Raw genomic sequence first — 16909 nt, forward strand, 5'->3', positions numbered from 1 at the left:
GTGATTTTTCTTAAACGTTATGGGTGGCAAGTGAAATCGTCAGAAAATTGAGGGGGAGGTTTCTGAAATCCAATCTCACGATTTCTCATTCCAACTTGATTCATTCCACCTTTCAAACCAGAAACCACCCCATCTTCCCCCTGATTTCCCTTCCCTGATAACGTACCATACCCCTTCCCTTCTTCTTCAAATAACTTGCCTTAAACTTTCCTCCTTCCTCCATCCCCTTATGATCACATTCTTCCTCTCCTCATTCTTTCTTTCTTTCTCCGATACCAACAATTCCCTATCCCCGAATAAATATAGCTTATCCCATACATTATTATTATCAAACTCATCTTCAAATTTGGCATTTGTTGGGGAGGGGGAGAGAGAGAGAGAGAGAGATAACAGATATTGACGATCCATTTTATCATTTCCTCCTCTTGTTCTATTGCATCTGCTGCTCAATTCCTGGGCTCCTCTCAATATCAGAGGAGATTCGTTTTAGAGTACTGCAAGAAGGAGAAATTGTCAGCCAAATCAACAACTGATATTAGGAATAAGCAATCATCAACTTAATTGGCAATTATCAGGAAATCTGTACCGCATTGAGATTTTAATTAAAGACGAACCTGCTTCTGCTGCTGCTGCTGCTGCTGCTGCTTGATACTACTGGATTGGTCGGTTGTATTGTATGTTGGAAATGGGTAGTGTTGGAGATGGAGGGCGGCGGCCTTCGGAGGGAGCAAGAGACTTGAGATTGTTCCAAGACCATCATCCTCGGCATCATCATCATCTGTATTCGGCCGGCGGCAGTTTCATGGATGTAACGACGTCTGCTGCTGCTGGGAACAATATCAATACCGGTGGCCGGGGCCGGGGTACAAATGCTTTCCCTGTGAAAAAGATGATGAACGGAACGACGACGGAAGGCAAGAAAACAGAATACAGGCGGTCATTGTCCCAGCAGGGGAAAAAGGTGTTCTCCGGCAGCTCCGGTTATCTGAGCTTCCAGGGGCTGTTTCTGTTGGTTTGCCTGACGGCGTCATTGCTGCTGCTGCCTCTCGTCCTTCCACCGCTGCCGCCTCCGCCATTTCTCCTGCTTCTGCTTCCAATCTGCATTATGGGACTGCTCATGGTCTTGGCTTTTATGCCTTCTTACGCTCGGGATGCCTCCTACACGTATCTGTAAATCCACAGTAGTGTTTCAGGATTAAAAAAAAAAACCCCCCAAAAACATCCCATCATCCCGTCATTCCATATCCATCCTCAACTCTCCCCTCCCCCAATTCCAATTAGTCAGTTCATCTCATAAATTTTGTCTACTCAATACATATTCACAGAAATACAACACGGTTCTTTTATTTCTTACTATCATTTATACATATGTCATGTAGTAGCAATTTTTATAATTACGTCGTGCAAAATCAAGAGAAAGGGATGTTGTTTTGAAGATAGGCGGGGGGAGCAGATGAAATGAAATATCAAGGAAAAGGGACCTTTCGTCCTTTACTGTTCAACATCGGAAGGAAACGAACAAATTGCTTTTTCTCAATGCAGATGAGTTGTAAGAGAGTCACTTTCGATCACACCTTTTAGTGTAGCAAGCCTGGATTTCACTGATTTGTTGGTCAGACTTGAATTTGAGCTTGGGATCTCAATCAATTTCATTATCTGTTCTAGAATTCTATTTAAGCCTCAAGAATTAGCAACTAATTTGAGATTGAACTTGAGATGGAGCAATTCGATGCTATGTTCTAGACCGCAAACGAGTCGAATCAAATTTTAGTTTAGTCGAACCGAATCCTGATTCAATTTTACCATGTTCGAATTCGAGGTCGAGCTTGATGAGTTTTTAATGTAAAACTCGAGTTTCAATTCGATCTCAAATTTGACCCTTGTTGAGCTAGAAGCCGAGAGCTTATTTGAGCTTTAAAATGTAAAAATAATTGTTCTATTTTTTAAAAATAAATAAAATAGTCATTTGTCCATAATAAATAATAAAAATACTAGGAATATAATTGGAATTTCACTATAATTATATACATATATGCACATAGACTTTCGAGCCACTTCGACGCGCTGAATTTCTCTATACTCGACTCAAATTTAACTTTCGAGCCACCTCGACGCGCTGAATTTCTCTATACTCGACTCAAATTTAACTAATCGATTCGATCTGACTTGAACTCGACATACATGGCAAATCTATTTATTCTATTAGTATTACCCATTAACTGAGATGGTGGATCCATCCATCCAAGCCTAAAAATTTTAGAGTTGGGGTGGAGGATGTCCAGATAAGAATAGACAGGCCAGGCCCAAGGTCAAAATAGCGAAACAAGACAGTTATGCTTCTTCATCTTCTTAGGTTTATGAGCTCAACACCACCCGTGTGTGTGTGTGTGTGTGTGTTTTTTATTCCTGATTCCTGAGTCCCTCCGACTTCTTCTTGTAAGATCATAGATGCAGTAGCAGCAAACAGTTTAACATAAAGCAGCTGTGGGTTTGGGTTTGGTCTTCTTCTCCCAACTCCTAAAAAATCAAGTGTATAATTCTTCTCTCAAAGTCCGTCCAGCACTAGCAAGCAAGCCGCCATCATCATCCTCAACTCAACTGAATCCAGAGACAGGTTAAACTCGCTTAAAAAGTACCCTCTCCACCACAACCACCGGCCGTCCAGGCGTCCGCCGCCCACGCCTCCGCCTCCGCCTGTTATTCTTTTTGTTGATTTCCATATTAAAAGTAGCCGGGCTGCTGTACTACTAGAAGTAATAAAGGATGAAGTTGGATGTGGACGTGTTGAGGTACCTATCCAAGGATGATTTCAGGGTTCTCACCGCCGTCGAAATGGGAATGCGCAATGTCTCTCTCTCTCTCTCTCTCTTCGGCTTCTTATTCATCTTTGCTTCTTCTTTTCTAAATTGCTTTCTTTCTGTTATATTTTCAGCACGAGATTGTTCCCTCAGAGCTAATTGACCGAATCGCCTCCCTCAAGTAAGTCCCCATCTTTTCCCTCCCTTTTCTATACTACAACTGTTCTCGTTTGTCACTTCACACTTACGGCTATATTCACAAATTTCACCTGCTATGTGTTATTCAACTCTTTTCTAGCTTTCTGCTTTGTCTGAAACTATTCCTTCTTACTTTTGCATTTTGAAAGGCACGGAGGTACTTATAAGGTCTTGAAGAATTTGCTCAAGCACAAGCTCTTGCACCATGACTCCTCCAAATGTATGTCCCCCCCCCCCCCACCCTACTTCTTACTTCAGCTCCACGATTGTTGTCATTCTGATGCCCACTGAGTTATAAATTTGTAAATCCTTGTGCTTCCTGGAAAAAAAATCTTGATTAAATTGTACAACAACAATAATCTGATTTGTCATTATCTGTTCTATGATGTGTGTTAGATGATGGCTTTCGACTCACTTACCTCGGTTATGATTTCCTCGCTATCAAAACCTTGGTTAATCGGGGAGTTTTCACTGCCGTTGGTCGTCAAATTGGTGTCGGCAAAGAGTCTGGTAACTTTGTTGTTTACTTAAAAATCCCTACTTTTCTTTCGTATCTTGAGTTTTAACTGCTCTCATTCTCAATGTATTGACAAAGACTGTTGAAACATTTTGTCCCCTTATTGAAGATATTTTTGAGGTGGCCAAGGAAGATGGCACCATCCTTGCAATGAAGCTGCACAGACTTGGTAGAGTATCTTTTAGAGCTGTCAAGTCTAAGCGTGATTATTTGAAGCATCGCAGTAGTTATAATTGGCTCTATTTGTCGCGCCTTGCTGCTCTCAAGGAATTTGCCTTCATGAAGGTTCTTTAGCTCTCTCTCTCTCTCTCTCTCTGCTGTCGCTTTCTGCTTTTCTGATTGTGACATTTAGCTGATAGTTTGACTGAGCAGGCTTTGGAAGAACATGGCTTTCCTGTTCCACTTGCAGTAGATAGCAACAGACACTGTGTTGTTATGTCACTCATCCAAGGATACCCACTGTAAGTGCTTACCAATAACCGCAAATACTTTAAAAAGATGAACTTTCTACTTTCATGTTAAGACTAGTAGCAAAACTTTCAAATATCAACTAGAATACATGGAAAGCTTCTCCCCTTATGGACCAAACTTCTGTTGCTCAACTAGTCTGGGCTGGCACGTGTCAGGAATAATTTCTGTTAGGCATTACTCATCAGGATGGAATTTTTATTGAATGTTCTGCTGAAACTTAAGAATTAGTGGCTATCTGCTGCAATAGCATCTTTTCTCTTAAGTATACCTTATTTGTGTACCTTTGGATTTCATGCAAGATGCTTTTCTGGCACAGTTAAACGTTATTTCCTGCTGTAATGTAGTGTACAGGTTAAGGAACTGCAGAACCCAGATACGGTTTTTGAAACGATTGTTGGCCTTGTTGTTCGTCTTGCTGAGCATGGGCTTATTCACTGCGATTTTAACGAATTCAACATCATGGTATGCTGATAAGTATTATATTACGCGTGCAATATTTTTCATTTGTACTCATTAGAAAAAGGGAAAAAGTAAAAGAAGTCTCCTGTTTTTTTTGAATTTTCTTTTTCTGATGGGCTGTTAAGGTGCCTATCTGTCTCGACTGTCTTTACTTAACCACTTATATTTCTGGCAACTTGCTTACCCAAAAAAGAAAAGGTTACTTTTACTTGTCAAGATAATTAGGTAATTCCAATGCTGTGACTGAACATAGCACTTCTATTTCTAGCTCCACATGTGTTTTGCCTTGCCTTTAACCTTGCTGTTTTGCTTGTGTTAGATTGATGATGATGAAAAGGTGACAATGATTGATTTCCCACAAATGGTGTCAGTCTCTCATCACAATGCTCAGATGTATGTTTATTGCTACTGATGTACACTCTAGCTTGTCTTTTTATTTTGTCCCCCTTGCTTGTTGCATCATTTCATTCTCTAAATACTGTCAATTGTCATCATTGTTTCTTATAAGAGTTCCAACTTTCAGGTACTTTGATCGTGATGTAGAATGTATCTTCAAGTTTTTCAGTAAGAGGTTAGTGAATTTTTTCTGCTAGCATTGACAGTTTGATGGCTAGAAATCTGACTGGAAAGTTGTTTTAGTAAACTGGCAGTATGTACAATTGGACACTGAACTTCAGGCATATTGACCAGGTGACTTAGTTGATGTGCTGATATAGCCATTGCTAATTGATTGCTCACAAGATAATTGTGGGGTTGCAACTGCAAATAGAAATTAGGCTATACGATGATATCCAACAACGTTGTAGCATTAGGGGATTATGTTTTTTGATATGGTCATGTTAATTCATTTGATGCTGGAGCTGGAGAATCTGTTGGAAAAAATGACTTTAGAAGCTAAACTTTAGAAATCTGTTATCCAAGAAACAAAAATAAAATGGTTTAGTGATGGCTTATCAAAGTTTTCTTAGGGCTCATTATGTCAGAGGTTTTTCTGTGTTGCATTAATATCATTATTTAGCTTATCTGTTATCTTTTCGGACCTGGCATAATTGTTAATGCGATTGTCTTACTTCCTTTTCTGGTAAACTGCTGCAGGTTCAACCTGTCTTTCGAGGAAAATGCTGGTCATTCGGATGATTCCAAGGTAGACTCAGAGGAAGTTGGCAGGCCTAGCTTTGCTGATATTAAGAAAGTTACTGGTTTCTTAGACAAGGAACTTTCTGCAAGTGGCTTCACTAGAAAGGATCAGGATGATATTGAACGGGTATGAATCGGTTTTTGCCATTTTGCGAATGATGAAATTCTCAATAAATGATCATTCTTTATTAGAAATTACAAAAATTAAGACTCCTAAGGTAACTACAAAAATCTCTGGAGGCTTGGTGCGGTTTTGAAGTTTGATATGTGGTTTTAACATAAACTAATGATTTATACCACAATCGAGTTGAATGTTAGGGCTTCTTGATTGCTGCCTTGGCATTAATTTTTGAACTCATTGATTGTACAAAATGCGTGATACTGACTGATTTTGGGTTACATATATGTAATGCATAATATTGCAGTTTACAGGAGATGATGTTGAGAAGGATCTGGATTCTGATGACAAAGAAAGTGCAGATGAGCCCATTGAGAAAGATGAAGGACACTTTGAGGTATTTGATTCCTTGAGCTTGTTGATGGTAGTTTCTTAATTGCTAATGATTTTGCTGATCAAGGAAAACTTTCAAATCAAGGTTTTCTGGTTTATATTTTAGAGTACCTGAACTTTGTGACATCAGTTGGAATTTGGTGGCAAAATATATCATTTAGATGTAAACAGGCTGGAAGTAATGGGTCTTTATGCAGATTTTGTATTCGAACTCAACTAGTAAAAATGTTCCTAAAATTCAGTTTATAGTTTGGTTCCTACTTGCTGCTGTTACAACTCATTTGCCTTGTGTAGCTATCAAGCTGGGACATGTCAGCAATTATTAACCTGTGAATATCATTCTCAACTTGTAGTAACTGGGGATGATACTTGGCTCAGGATCATTTTGGATCAAAATTTTATTAGCGACTAAAAGGCCAATCAGAAAATTATCCAGCACTACTCTAGGGATGTGTGGGAAGTCCTGATTTAATCTTATTGGGTAATAGAGAAATTATATGTTATCTCTGCTGTGGCACCATGATCGTAGACTTTTTTATAGTTCCATTTGATGTTAGTGCTTTCAGTAATACTAGTTTAGTCATCATGATTCCTAGTGAAATTGGAAGCATATCCTCAATTATAGCTTCTCATTTTCATGTGGATTAGATCACATAACAGATACCTTTTGTTCAATTGTCAGTCGTTACTATACTTGATTTGACTATGTCATCTAGCAGGCTTTTGCAGTATAATAGATGTCATAATTTGATTATTTTTGTTGGGATGCCCAACTCAATGTTGGTTATCGTATTAGTAGTGCCAGCATCTGAATTAACTGGAAGCTATACAAGCAGTAACTAGCGCCCTTCAACCTTTGACTTGTGTTACTTGTTAAATGCTTTCTTGGACATTCAAGATATCAGTCTTGATTTAGAAACTTGTCTTTTGAGCAAAGAATAATTTTATTGCAGGAGGAAGGTAATCCAGTTGAACAGGGTGAGACTTCTAAGGAAGATACAGAAATGAAACAGGATGTTGTTTCTGAAAATGAGGGACCGAATGATCTTGGAACTGTTCCCGAGGAGGACAGGCAAACTGAGCATGAGAATGAGCCAGAACTGACAAAACGTCTCAATAAGCAGAGAAGGCGGGCCATTCAAGCAGTCCAAGGGGGAAGAAAGAATTTTACATCAAGAAATTCTTACAAAGATAAGGGAGGTCGGTCCTCTCACAATTCTAAGATTCAAAAGCAATTGGGCAACTGGTAAAGTTTGCACAAGACTCGTCAAAGAAATCCTTGTAAAGATGAAGATGGAATTGCTTTTGACGGTGTGGCTGGATTCAATCGAGTCCTGAGATGAGAACCTCTTCACGTGGAGTATTTGCCGAGAATTGAAGGCTAAGAAGAGCTAGGAGTAGTGTTAATGCTGCCCAGTAATTTATTCGTTCTAGTTTTGAGTTAGATTGTTTGGTTTCTGCCTGCCATGTTTAAATTCGCCGTCCGATGGTAAAACAAGTATTTTTGGCCCATAGATTGTAACAGTTTTACACATTTGAAATATAGAGAACTATTCTCATCTAGAAATACAAATTTGAGGGAATGATTCCAAAAGGGATTATAGAATTTTAGCTATACTGCATGCTCCCTCAAAAGTGCAAGGAATGTAGTACAAGCCGCAATTCACAATTAACAATTGCAGCAAGATATGACAGTAAAAGAGCAAGATTTCACACGTATTCTGCAATTGTCATGTTATCGCGAGTCATTTGCATCAGCATGTCTGATGTCAGAAGCTGAGGGGAGTGGCGTTTCATGCAGTTCAGTTACAGGTTCGATTTCTCCGGCAGCTTTATTAATGTTCTTTTCCAGCAGAGTTCTACTCGCCGACTCATTCTGTGTTTGTGTCATCTCTACCGAGGGAGACTCCTTGGGACCAACTTGTGTGGAAGAGGCATTCACCACCTTCCTCATGCCCTTGTTCTTTCTTGCCTTTTGCGCCCAACCCACGAGTCCTTCTTGTACGTGTTCCTCGAAGATAGCTTTCTTGAATGTACTTCCCATCTGTATATATATATATATTTTTTTTTCCCCCCGGAAAAACAGCAAGAAAAACATGTCAGATAGGTGGATCTTTGTCAATGGACTCCACTAACCAACCACAGAAGCCTAGATGAAACGTAGCTTAACCTGTGTCACAATTGCATACAGAGGCAATGTACTGTAACTGCAAATGAACTGCACAAACGCCCTACATACACAAGAAACATTAGCAGCTTCAATTAATAACATTTCCTACACTCTTCATCCCAACTAGAGAGAGATTGAAAGGCGGTGATTATACCCACCCTAAAACAAGTCTTGGGATGACAAAACCAACTGCTCCCATGATGCAAGAATCAAATTTGTACTGAGCCTGTCATTTGGTGCAGCATTGTGTAAATCTTTTCCTTTTAGGAGGGGGCAGAGCAAAAAAGGAGCATTGAAAAACGAGATGATTTCCTTACCCACGTCCAGAAGAAAATAGCAATCTCAAAGGCATTCTGGAATAAAATGATATGAATCAGATGAAGGACAAGTTTTGGGCGGTTAAACCAGAAGTGATCATCTGAAGGCCTGACTACCAGCTCTCCTTGAACTGCAACATGTTTCTCAGCGACCTCTTGAGCTAACTGTGAGATTACATGCTCTAGTTTGGTGCCCACAGCAAGCAACAGCTGCAAAGTTCAAAGGATATCTATCTCACTTTACCGCAAAGAAGACAAGTTAAATACCATATGTCTTCTAAACATGGTATCCAAAATTTTGATGGGGACTTGATTGACTTGGATTTATGGAGATCAAGGAACTCAAGGCTTCACCAAGTTGAAAAAGAAGAACAATTTTTTTAAAAAAATTTTCGTGCATCCATAAATGTGTCAATCAACAAATGCGTTGCCATCTCATTTCTTCAGAGAGAAAAAAAAACATTTTTTAGTTTGAGATATTAATTCTTGTATGCTCTTATCTATGTAGGTAGCAGTAGCAGTGTATACTTACAGCGAAGGGAATAAATGATATCCAAAAATATGTATGCCAACCTGCAGGAGATGCATCAGAATTCTTGTTAATCAGTATATCATTTTTCACACTTCACATCATATGGTGAGCAGGTGAGTTTTTTTGGGGATTAAGTGAATCATCTCACCATACACATTCAGCAAAAGAAAGAGGACAACGAATAGCCAAAGGTACCAGCTGCATTTGAGACACGTCCAGAGTCAGTAGGATCCATCAAAAAGAGAAAAGGATCAATTCTAAAGTTCAAACGCACTTCTTGTGCATGCTAGACTAAGAAGAGTAACCAAAACACTGAAGCTTGATCAAATCACTCATATGCCAGAACATGATTCAATTCTGAAGGAAGGTAACAAAAGATAAGGAGCTGCCTCTTCAAAAAATCATAACAACATAGAAGAGAGAAAGAAATGCTTTCATTGTCCACCGAATCAAATGATGGAGAAAAAGTCAAGTACAAAGAGAGGATAAGAACAAAAGGTACTGAAGGAGCGAAGCAATGAGAGAAAGAAAGAAGAGAAAGGGGCCAATACGTTCCTTTTTTAAGGTTGTACCACGAAACTTCAGCACTAATGTAGTTGCCAATGAATCACTTGCATTTTGAAAATCAAGATAATATAAAAATTGAATGTAATTAACTTCCTATCAGTAAAGTTTTGCAGCTTTATGCACCATGTTGCTGCTCATATCAAAATGGTGTACAAGAAAATATCATGCAAGTATTGAAGAGCTACCTGGTCTGTTTTCAACAGATATGGTGTGCAATGAGCTTAGTTTGGAGTTACCTTATTCCAACAACTCTCTTAAAATCCGCTTCAAGGGCACGTATCATGTACTTGTGAAAGTTAAACTTTGGATTTCCTCGACAATGAGTCTAGCAAAATTAGGACATCAGACAAGTTAGTGAATGAGTACAGAAACAGAAGTTAACTTTAGAAGTATAGACTATGGTATACTTCAACTCACCATAATGAAGCCAAATCGCAGAGTGGTATAATCCGATTCAGTAACTGACCCATAAAATTGCTTAAAAAAGGATTCCTGCAGGTGAAGGAAACATAAAAATGTTAATGAACTTGATTTCCTCAGTTAGAAAGGACAATCTGAAACTTCTAATCACCTTAAAAGCCACAAAAAAAGAAAAAATGTATTAGGCCCAGAATTTGGAAGCCATAATGGTTTGATTCTCATATTTTTTATTGTGATGCATGTGGCCTTGAGGCTTAGACGCCAGGCATTCGCACAACAGCAAGTTAATTTCTTCCACTTTGATCCAGGCATCAAATGTTCCAACCACAGAAACAATATCATGAAAACAAGGTATAAAACAAACCCACTCTCTTTCTGGATACTTGAAATGAGACTTCATACATCTAAACTTTCTAAACCCTGAAATGTGAGTTTTCCCATTGGCCTCACACTTTTGGAATTGTTTTCAAGGTACATGTGCAACAATTAGGGAAAATCTAAGGACATGAGCATCTTGTCTCCACGGAAAAGGCCTTGAAAGAAAAATGAAATACTGCTAGAACCTGGAGCCTGTAAACCAGGTTGGAAACAATTTCTAATTAGACATTGTGGAAATGCTTTGGTTCAGAAAGATATTGTACTTCCGTCCTATGAACCCCTTTATAGAAGCATGACAACATAGTATTGTGGCTTCTATTCATTTTGATTTTGATATCTGTTGATCAAAAGCAGGTGACTTTTTATATGTTCATGATTGAAATGAGTAGAGACCAAACTGTGAAGTCCTCCTGGCCTCTGGGATTGAACATTTTGTCTTTACTTCAACTTATATGAAAAAAATAGTATAATATAATCCTGTTGCTAATTGTGAAGAACCATAAGGTACAACCGGCATAGAGTCATGAAAATGTCTTTCAGTTAGGGTAATCAGTAGCTTATGTTGTTCCGCACATGCCTTGAAAGTGCAGAGTGAACGGCTCCAGTTTTTCAGATAAAGTTGGGTTCTTGTACATGAGGCATTTTTGGGGTCTACTGCTTCAGTAACAAAAATGGCTGGGATGTCCACTACTTCAGTAACAGTAATGATGGGGGTATTTCCTCAAAACTCAGAAGTGGTAATCTTAGTGATTAAAATTCAGAACTACACTAACCAAGAGAATAACTAGGAGAGGGAACTAAGCATCTGTGTAAACTGAGCCCTGTATATTCATTTGTGTGATCATCGGAATTGTAATTTGAAAGTGGCACCAAACTAGAGCATTGTGTTACTTTCTGCATGACAGAAAACTGTGAACTTCTGTTTGCATCAAGAGAATTAGTGCTAAGCTATGGCAGACCTGCAAGTGCTGCTTCACCTTGGACATATTTACAAAAGCAGTTCATCTGGTGGCAAACTAGGCTCAGATACTTGGTCTACTTTCAACTTATACATTTTTTAAAGTTTATCATGTAGTCTACAGTGCAAGAGGAGCCATGATTTTGGGCAACGTATACCCCTACCTTATATCCTGGTGATGCTTAAATCCAACCTTTATGTTAAGATCAAAGATCCAGCCAGTTTGTAGTTCAACATGATGCATTAGAGGAAATCATATAACGAAAGTCATGTGAAGCATGAGGACGGTCATGCACAGAATAAATAAATCAGCAGACTTTTTATTTACAACCTAACAGCAGAAAACTCTGATATATGTACTATATGCGCTGGGAATATGTATATAACTCATTAGATCACATTTGAAGATAGGCAATGGACAACAGATGTTACTTCGCCAGTTATCTGTCAGGTTTCTTTCCTTCTGACTTCTATCTGATTAATTTTGGAAGTCTCTCAATGCAATAGACAACCAACAGTTGTTACTGCATTGATGTTTCCTGCCATTGAGTATTTCCATCCAAACACAATGTCATTGAAATGCATAAGGTTGGCCAAATCGCGTAGGAGAACTACATTTGGAAGAGTGAAATTGTTTCTAGCACACTAAGTACACATACAATCTACGATAAAGGAAACAATTTTGTTGCCATTTTACTGTTTTTTGTTTTATATTGTTAAATTAGCAAGAAAGCAAATAAGTTTCATCACACATAATTCTTCAACTTCAACTTACCACCCAACCAAGTGCAGCCGAGTCCTTTCCAAAGCCCAGAAATCGGTCCCTGATGAAGTCATGTTCCTGGACGTGGGTAAATTTCATCCGCTCAGCTGCATAAGAAACATCTTAAGTTCCCAAGATTGCAACTTAAATTGAATATTGGTAGGTGAGAAATAATCAGTAGACTTGATCAGTAGACTTGAGTAAAACATATTATTGCTTTCCCAAAAGCATATGCTGAGACAGAATGGAAGCACGGCCCATGAAGACCTTGCACAGGGTGAAATTGTGCCTGTCATATGAGGTGACACTGATTGGGATGTTTGTTGCAACATGTATTGCTTATCAGTACATGAAACTTGTTTCAAGTGGCTTATAAGTACCAAATTGAAGTGCCAATATGCATTGGATATACATCGGATATGCGATGACTAGTGATTCCAAGGGTGCAGGGAGGAGAATCCAAAGCTGAAGCAGTACTAAGAAATTCAAGTACCTTGCTCAGGGTCATCTTCCTTTTTCTGAATAGCATCTTCCCAGAGTTTCCATTGGCGGATCTGCAGTTTGGAGAGCAAATAAAATTGATAACAAATAATTAATGAAGAAACTTGTTTAAATATTACTACCATCTTACATACCTTTGCACTGGCAAATAGAATTGTTAGCGCACAGAAGATGACATGAGAAACGGCCAGTGCAAATATAAAGATGTGAAGGTGATGCAAAGCTGTGAGAGATAGCAGCGGTGCCTTCCCCTGATGCAAAAGGCAAGAAAGTGGTTAGGAAAATTTTGGAGTTAAAAGTCTGATGGATGATAATGCAGAAATTCCAGAACCTGGCAAAAGAAAGAGCGGGACTTAAAATTGAGTTTCAGAAGATTTCCCAATTAGCAACAGAGAGAGTGAGTGGCATATGTTTAACTGTTTTACTATATGAAATGAAGCATAATAACTTCCTCTGGAAAGTTGAGGAGAAAAGTCGGCGGGCGAAAGGGAATGAATAAGCTAGCTAGGCGGGCAACAAGGTGAGTAGTTAGCAGGGCAGTACCCTTTTTTCGCAGTAGCCTTGAGTAGATGATGCCTCAGCCAGAAGGCGGCGGTGGAGTCCTCCTGGTCCGGGAAGGAGAGAGGAGAAGAAGGCGGAGGTAGTCTGGAGGTGGGAATTGGTTGAGGAGGAGGTATCATCTTTCTTCTTGCAGGGAAGCCAGTCGTCGGTCAAGTGCTTGGCGATGCATATCTCATTAATTCTGCTTTGGGACACGGTGAGAAGGAGAGATATGAAGCCCAGTAGCATCAACTCTGAACGCCGAGTCCCAAGAGAGAAGATGATCGTTAAAAAAAAAAAAAAAGAAGAGTCATCAATCAATCATTCCCGATCATTCCATAATATTAGCAGAATGGCGTGGTGCGGTGTGGTGTGGTGATATCATTTATGTAAAAAGAGAGATGGAAGGTGATGCAGAGGGCGGACCTTCCTTGATTTTGAGCAAGGCCTGATACAGCGGCTTCTGATTCTTCTTCAGCAAATACTGCACACGTACGCGGAGGCGGAGGACAGCCATCCATCACCATTCACCAACCGATCAAGAAGAATTTGTTAGTTAGCCCACGAATGCGATCAATGTTGTATCATGAAGGAAAAAATGAACGAAAGGTTGGATGAGCAGCAGCTAGCTAGCTTGCTTGCTTTAATACATATATATAGTAGGACAGTAGGAGTAGTATATTATGCAGGGAGGCAGGAAATAGGTACCTTGCCGGCATAGTGGAGGACCCTTTCGGCAAAGAGAGAGAGGGCGACTATAACGGTGCACACCAGAGCCACCACCCACGTCGGTGTATACTCCAAGGTAAGTCCTTCTCCTTCACCTCCTCCTGCCATGATCAATATTCTCAATATTGATGATGGATCCTTCTTTCCTTCCTTAGTATTCTCACTACTTTTTAGTTAGGCTATTATATCTATATGCCCCTCTCTCTCTCTCAGAGGCTCTGGCCACCAACTGGCAATCGATCCAAGCGCCGCCACCAGTACTCTCCTCCTTTCCTTCCTTGTTTCTTCCTTCCCTTCCCTTCCTTCTCTTAGCTAATTGTACTACTAGTAGTAGTCTATGTCGCGTTTGTTTTTTTTTGGCTACTATTATATGTAACTAGATGATTACTACTAATAAGAAGAAGAAATACTTCAACTAGTCGTAAGTCTCTATGTAGTATTCATTTTTTCAACACAGAAGTTGATATCAGCATCCAGTTACTCGGTACATAAGATGAGATGATATTACCGAAGGGGAGAGAAGAGAAAGAGGAGGAGCGTGTGGGACCATATTGCCGCCATACATGATACGACATTTCGACCCTGTTTCGTGAGGGAGTTGCATGATCATCAGAGGTTTCATTTATTACTACTATTAAGTACACTAATAGTACTGCTCTAATACTAATAAGTATTATTGAGGTTGCTCTAGTACTAATACTCCTGAATTGAGAGTCGGGATTAAGATTTAATCCTCTAGCACCCACGCTAATACATATAAATTATACTACTGATGTTTCTGGGAAATGGTAGGAGCGGTTTATGTGTTTCATATTTTGTTGATAATTTTATTAGGGTAATAATTATTGGATTAATCTTCTATATACACTGACTGACAGTATATAAATACTCATCATCACCACTGGATTGGATGCATGACAATTCATCCGAACTTAAACTTAAATTTCAAATTATTGCTCATGTATCTTATATCCAATCGTGATAGTGTACACACTGTCAGTCAGTGTCCATGAGATCTACTCATAATTATTACCACTACATATGCACTCCTCATTGTTGTTATTGTTATTAGTATTAATATAGTTCAGTGATTGGACGATAAAAATGGTGGGGTTGACCGTTATACGAATGACAATGACAATTGATACCGGATTCATAAAATTGCTTTCAAAATTTCAAGTCCTCACGATAGTCAAACCCACCCCGCGGGGTCTGAGAATGAGGTCTCTCCGGTCCAGTCCCCTGAAGATGTGGCCGTGATTTTAGTTGGTTGAATGTTACTACTACTGTCGCATCCTCTTTGGTTCTTAAGACAGCAGGAGATGTCCTGAATAATTGCACGCATGTTTTTACTCTACCAAGACAGACACAAAAGGAGATGTCCTGCATAGCCAAAGCAAATTCAGGGAGCTTCTCTAGATTTCATTTCAGGATAGCTATCCTGAAATCGTTCCAATTCCAAAGATGACTACTGTCTATTTCCTATGTCAAATAAGTTACAGAGAGAATCTGCAAATCAAAGTCCTTGTTAACTTTACATCCTTTTCATCTTATTTATGAGTTGCTCCAAAATCTTTGAAGAAAAGTCAGTCAATGCAAGCAAAGTAGACTTATAGTCAGTCCTGCGATAAGATATTTTGGCCTGGCTTGATTGAAGCTTCCCCTCCTCCCCCCCCCCCCCCCCCCCCCACCAACCAACAAATCCAAAAGGCCTTCATCTAGAATGTGATTTCAGATTTGACTATCTGCTATTCCTTTTTCACAGTCTCTTTAATTCTTCCTCTTTATAGAATAGAATAAATTAGATTATATAAATATTTTACCAAAAAAAAAAAAGAGAGAGAGAGACTTCGTCTGGAGGCGCGGAACTAGGTGGTAGTACTAATACTAATTAAACTATTACTAACACCAGCAATAATATTACTACTTTGTATTAGCCATTCAAGGTTGAAGATTGTAAAGTCTTTGCTTCTGTTCTGACTTTGCCGAATCCGGCCAGAGATGCAGTGTCCAGGGTCGTCTTTTTTTTTTTTTTTATTCCTTATCTTAATCAAAGACAAGTTCAAAGCTACACAAAAAAATGATCATATTCGTATCCTACCCACCTATTTCAACCAATCATCAAAGTGATTATTACCTTACCACAACAACCACCCCGCCCCCAAAAAATACTTTTTTACTCTACCTAAAATTTGAACCACTGCATGTTGATTAAATGCCTATCATTTCTAGAAAAAAAAAAAAAAAAAAACATGTGGATTGAATGGCTCGCTCCTTATTTTGTTTTTTTTTTTTTTTAAATCCTTGTTTCCAGTACATACCTTTCTAAAATAAATGACGCACACTATTAGACTAATTCCGTAATCTGATAGTTAATAGCAGACACTGTGACCAGCTCCTATGTGTTATCTCGTACCTCGTTATGTATTCTTGAAACAAAGCCCTACACAATCTTAAAGAGCCATGTTTTGAGGGGGAAAAAAAATGACACGCAGTGTACACGACACAATATGAACGTGCGGACATGGGTGCAAAGTATGCAGCCGAATATGATCTGGTCACGAGCACATGTTTTCTTGGTCAACCTCAAGGGTTTTCAGACGGAAAAAAAAGAAAAGAAAATTTGGTCGGAAAGAAGTGACAAATTAAAGACTCACTCAAACTATTATTCAACGTAAGCAAATGCCAGTCCGGTCCCTCGAGACGCAATCAAGCTGGCCCTGTCCTTTTGGACCCGGGAGCCTGTTCTCTGAGTGCCCATCCTGCATCCGGTACCACGGACATGCCTGCTTCGTACTCTGTTGCTCATAATTCCAACCACCGCCAGACTGGTGGGGAACTGATGGAAACAAAGCAACGTATGTAGTACATATCTGAGAGCTGTCTCTTCTTCTTTCTACTCCTGGTTTTTCAACATGGAGAGGACTTCATAGAGGAGTCCAG

The 16909-nt window shown here is 39.3% G+C and overlaps 2 protein-coding genes and 1 long non-coding RNA gene across 3 annotated transcripts; 2 read left to right on the plus strand and 1 right to left on the minus strand.

Annotated features, from left to right (window-relative positions):
- The first annotated feature begins 2048 nt into the window (after positions 1 to 2048).
- On the plus strand, positions 2049 to 7685 carry LOC113735265 (serine/threonine-protein kinase rio2-like). The gene is made up of 12 exons (XM_027262289.2): positions 2049 to 2847; positions 2933 to 2979; positions 3146 to 3216; positions 3393 to 3506; positions 3623 to 3798; positions 3886 to 3974; positions 4329 to 4446; positions 4763 to 4836; positions 4967 to 5014; positions 5539 to 5707; positions 6006 to 6095; positions 7045 to 7685. The coding sequence occupies exons 1-12, from the start codon at positions 2764 to 2766 to the stop codon at positions 7339 to 7341; spliced, it is 1377 nt and encodes a 458-aa protein (XP_027118090.1). The 5' UTR covers positions 2049 to 2763; the 3' UTR covers positions 7342 to 7685.
- Positions 7579 to 14184, minus strand: LOC113735264 (MLO-like protein 1). The gene is made up of 14 exons (XM_027262288.2): positions 13946 to 14184; positions 13664 to 13721; positions 13241 to 13491; positions 12832 to 12948; positions 12690 to 12750; positions 12209 to 12303; positions 10095 to 10169; positions 9914 to 10002; positions 9259 to 9308; positions 9111 to 9151; positions 8579 to 8788; positions 8420 to 8487; positions 8262 to 8322; positions 7579 to 8135 (listed from the first exon to the last, which is right to left on the minus strand). Exons 1-14 carry the CDS (start codon positions 14072 to 14074, stop codon positions 7827 to 7829), a joined length of 1614 nt encoding a protein of 537 aa, XP_027118089.1. The 5' UTR covers positions 14075 to 14184; the 3' UTR covers positions 7579 to 7826.
- On the plus strand, positions 13927 to 14391 carry LOC140037773 (uncharacterized). Its single transcript, XR_011841768.1, has 2 exons — positions 13927 to 14042; positions 14180 to 14391. It is a non-coding gene; the product is annotated as an uncharacterized lncRNA (long non-coding RNA).
- The last annotated feature ends 2518 nt before the right edge of the window (positions 14392 to 16909 follow it).

This window comes from Coffea arabica, chromosome 3c (assembly GCF_036785885.1).
Source record: "Coffea arabica cultivar ET-39 chromosome 3c, Coffea Arabica ET-39 HiFi, whole genome shotgun sequence".
Lineage (NCBI taxonomy): Eukaryota > Viridiplantae > Streptophyta > Magnoliopsida > Gentianales > Rubiaceae > Coffea > Coffea arabica.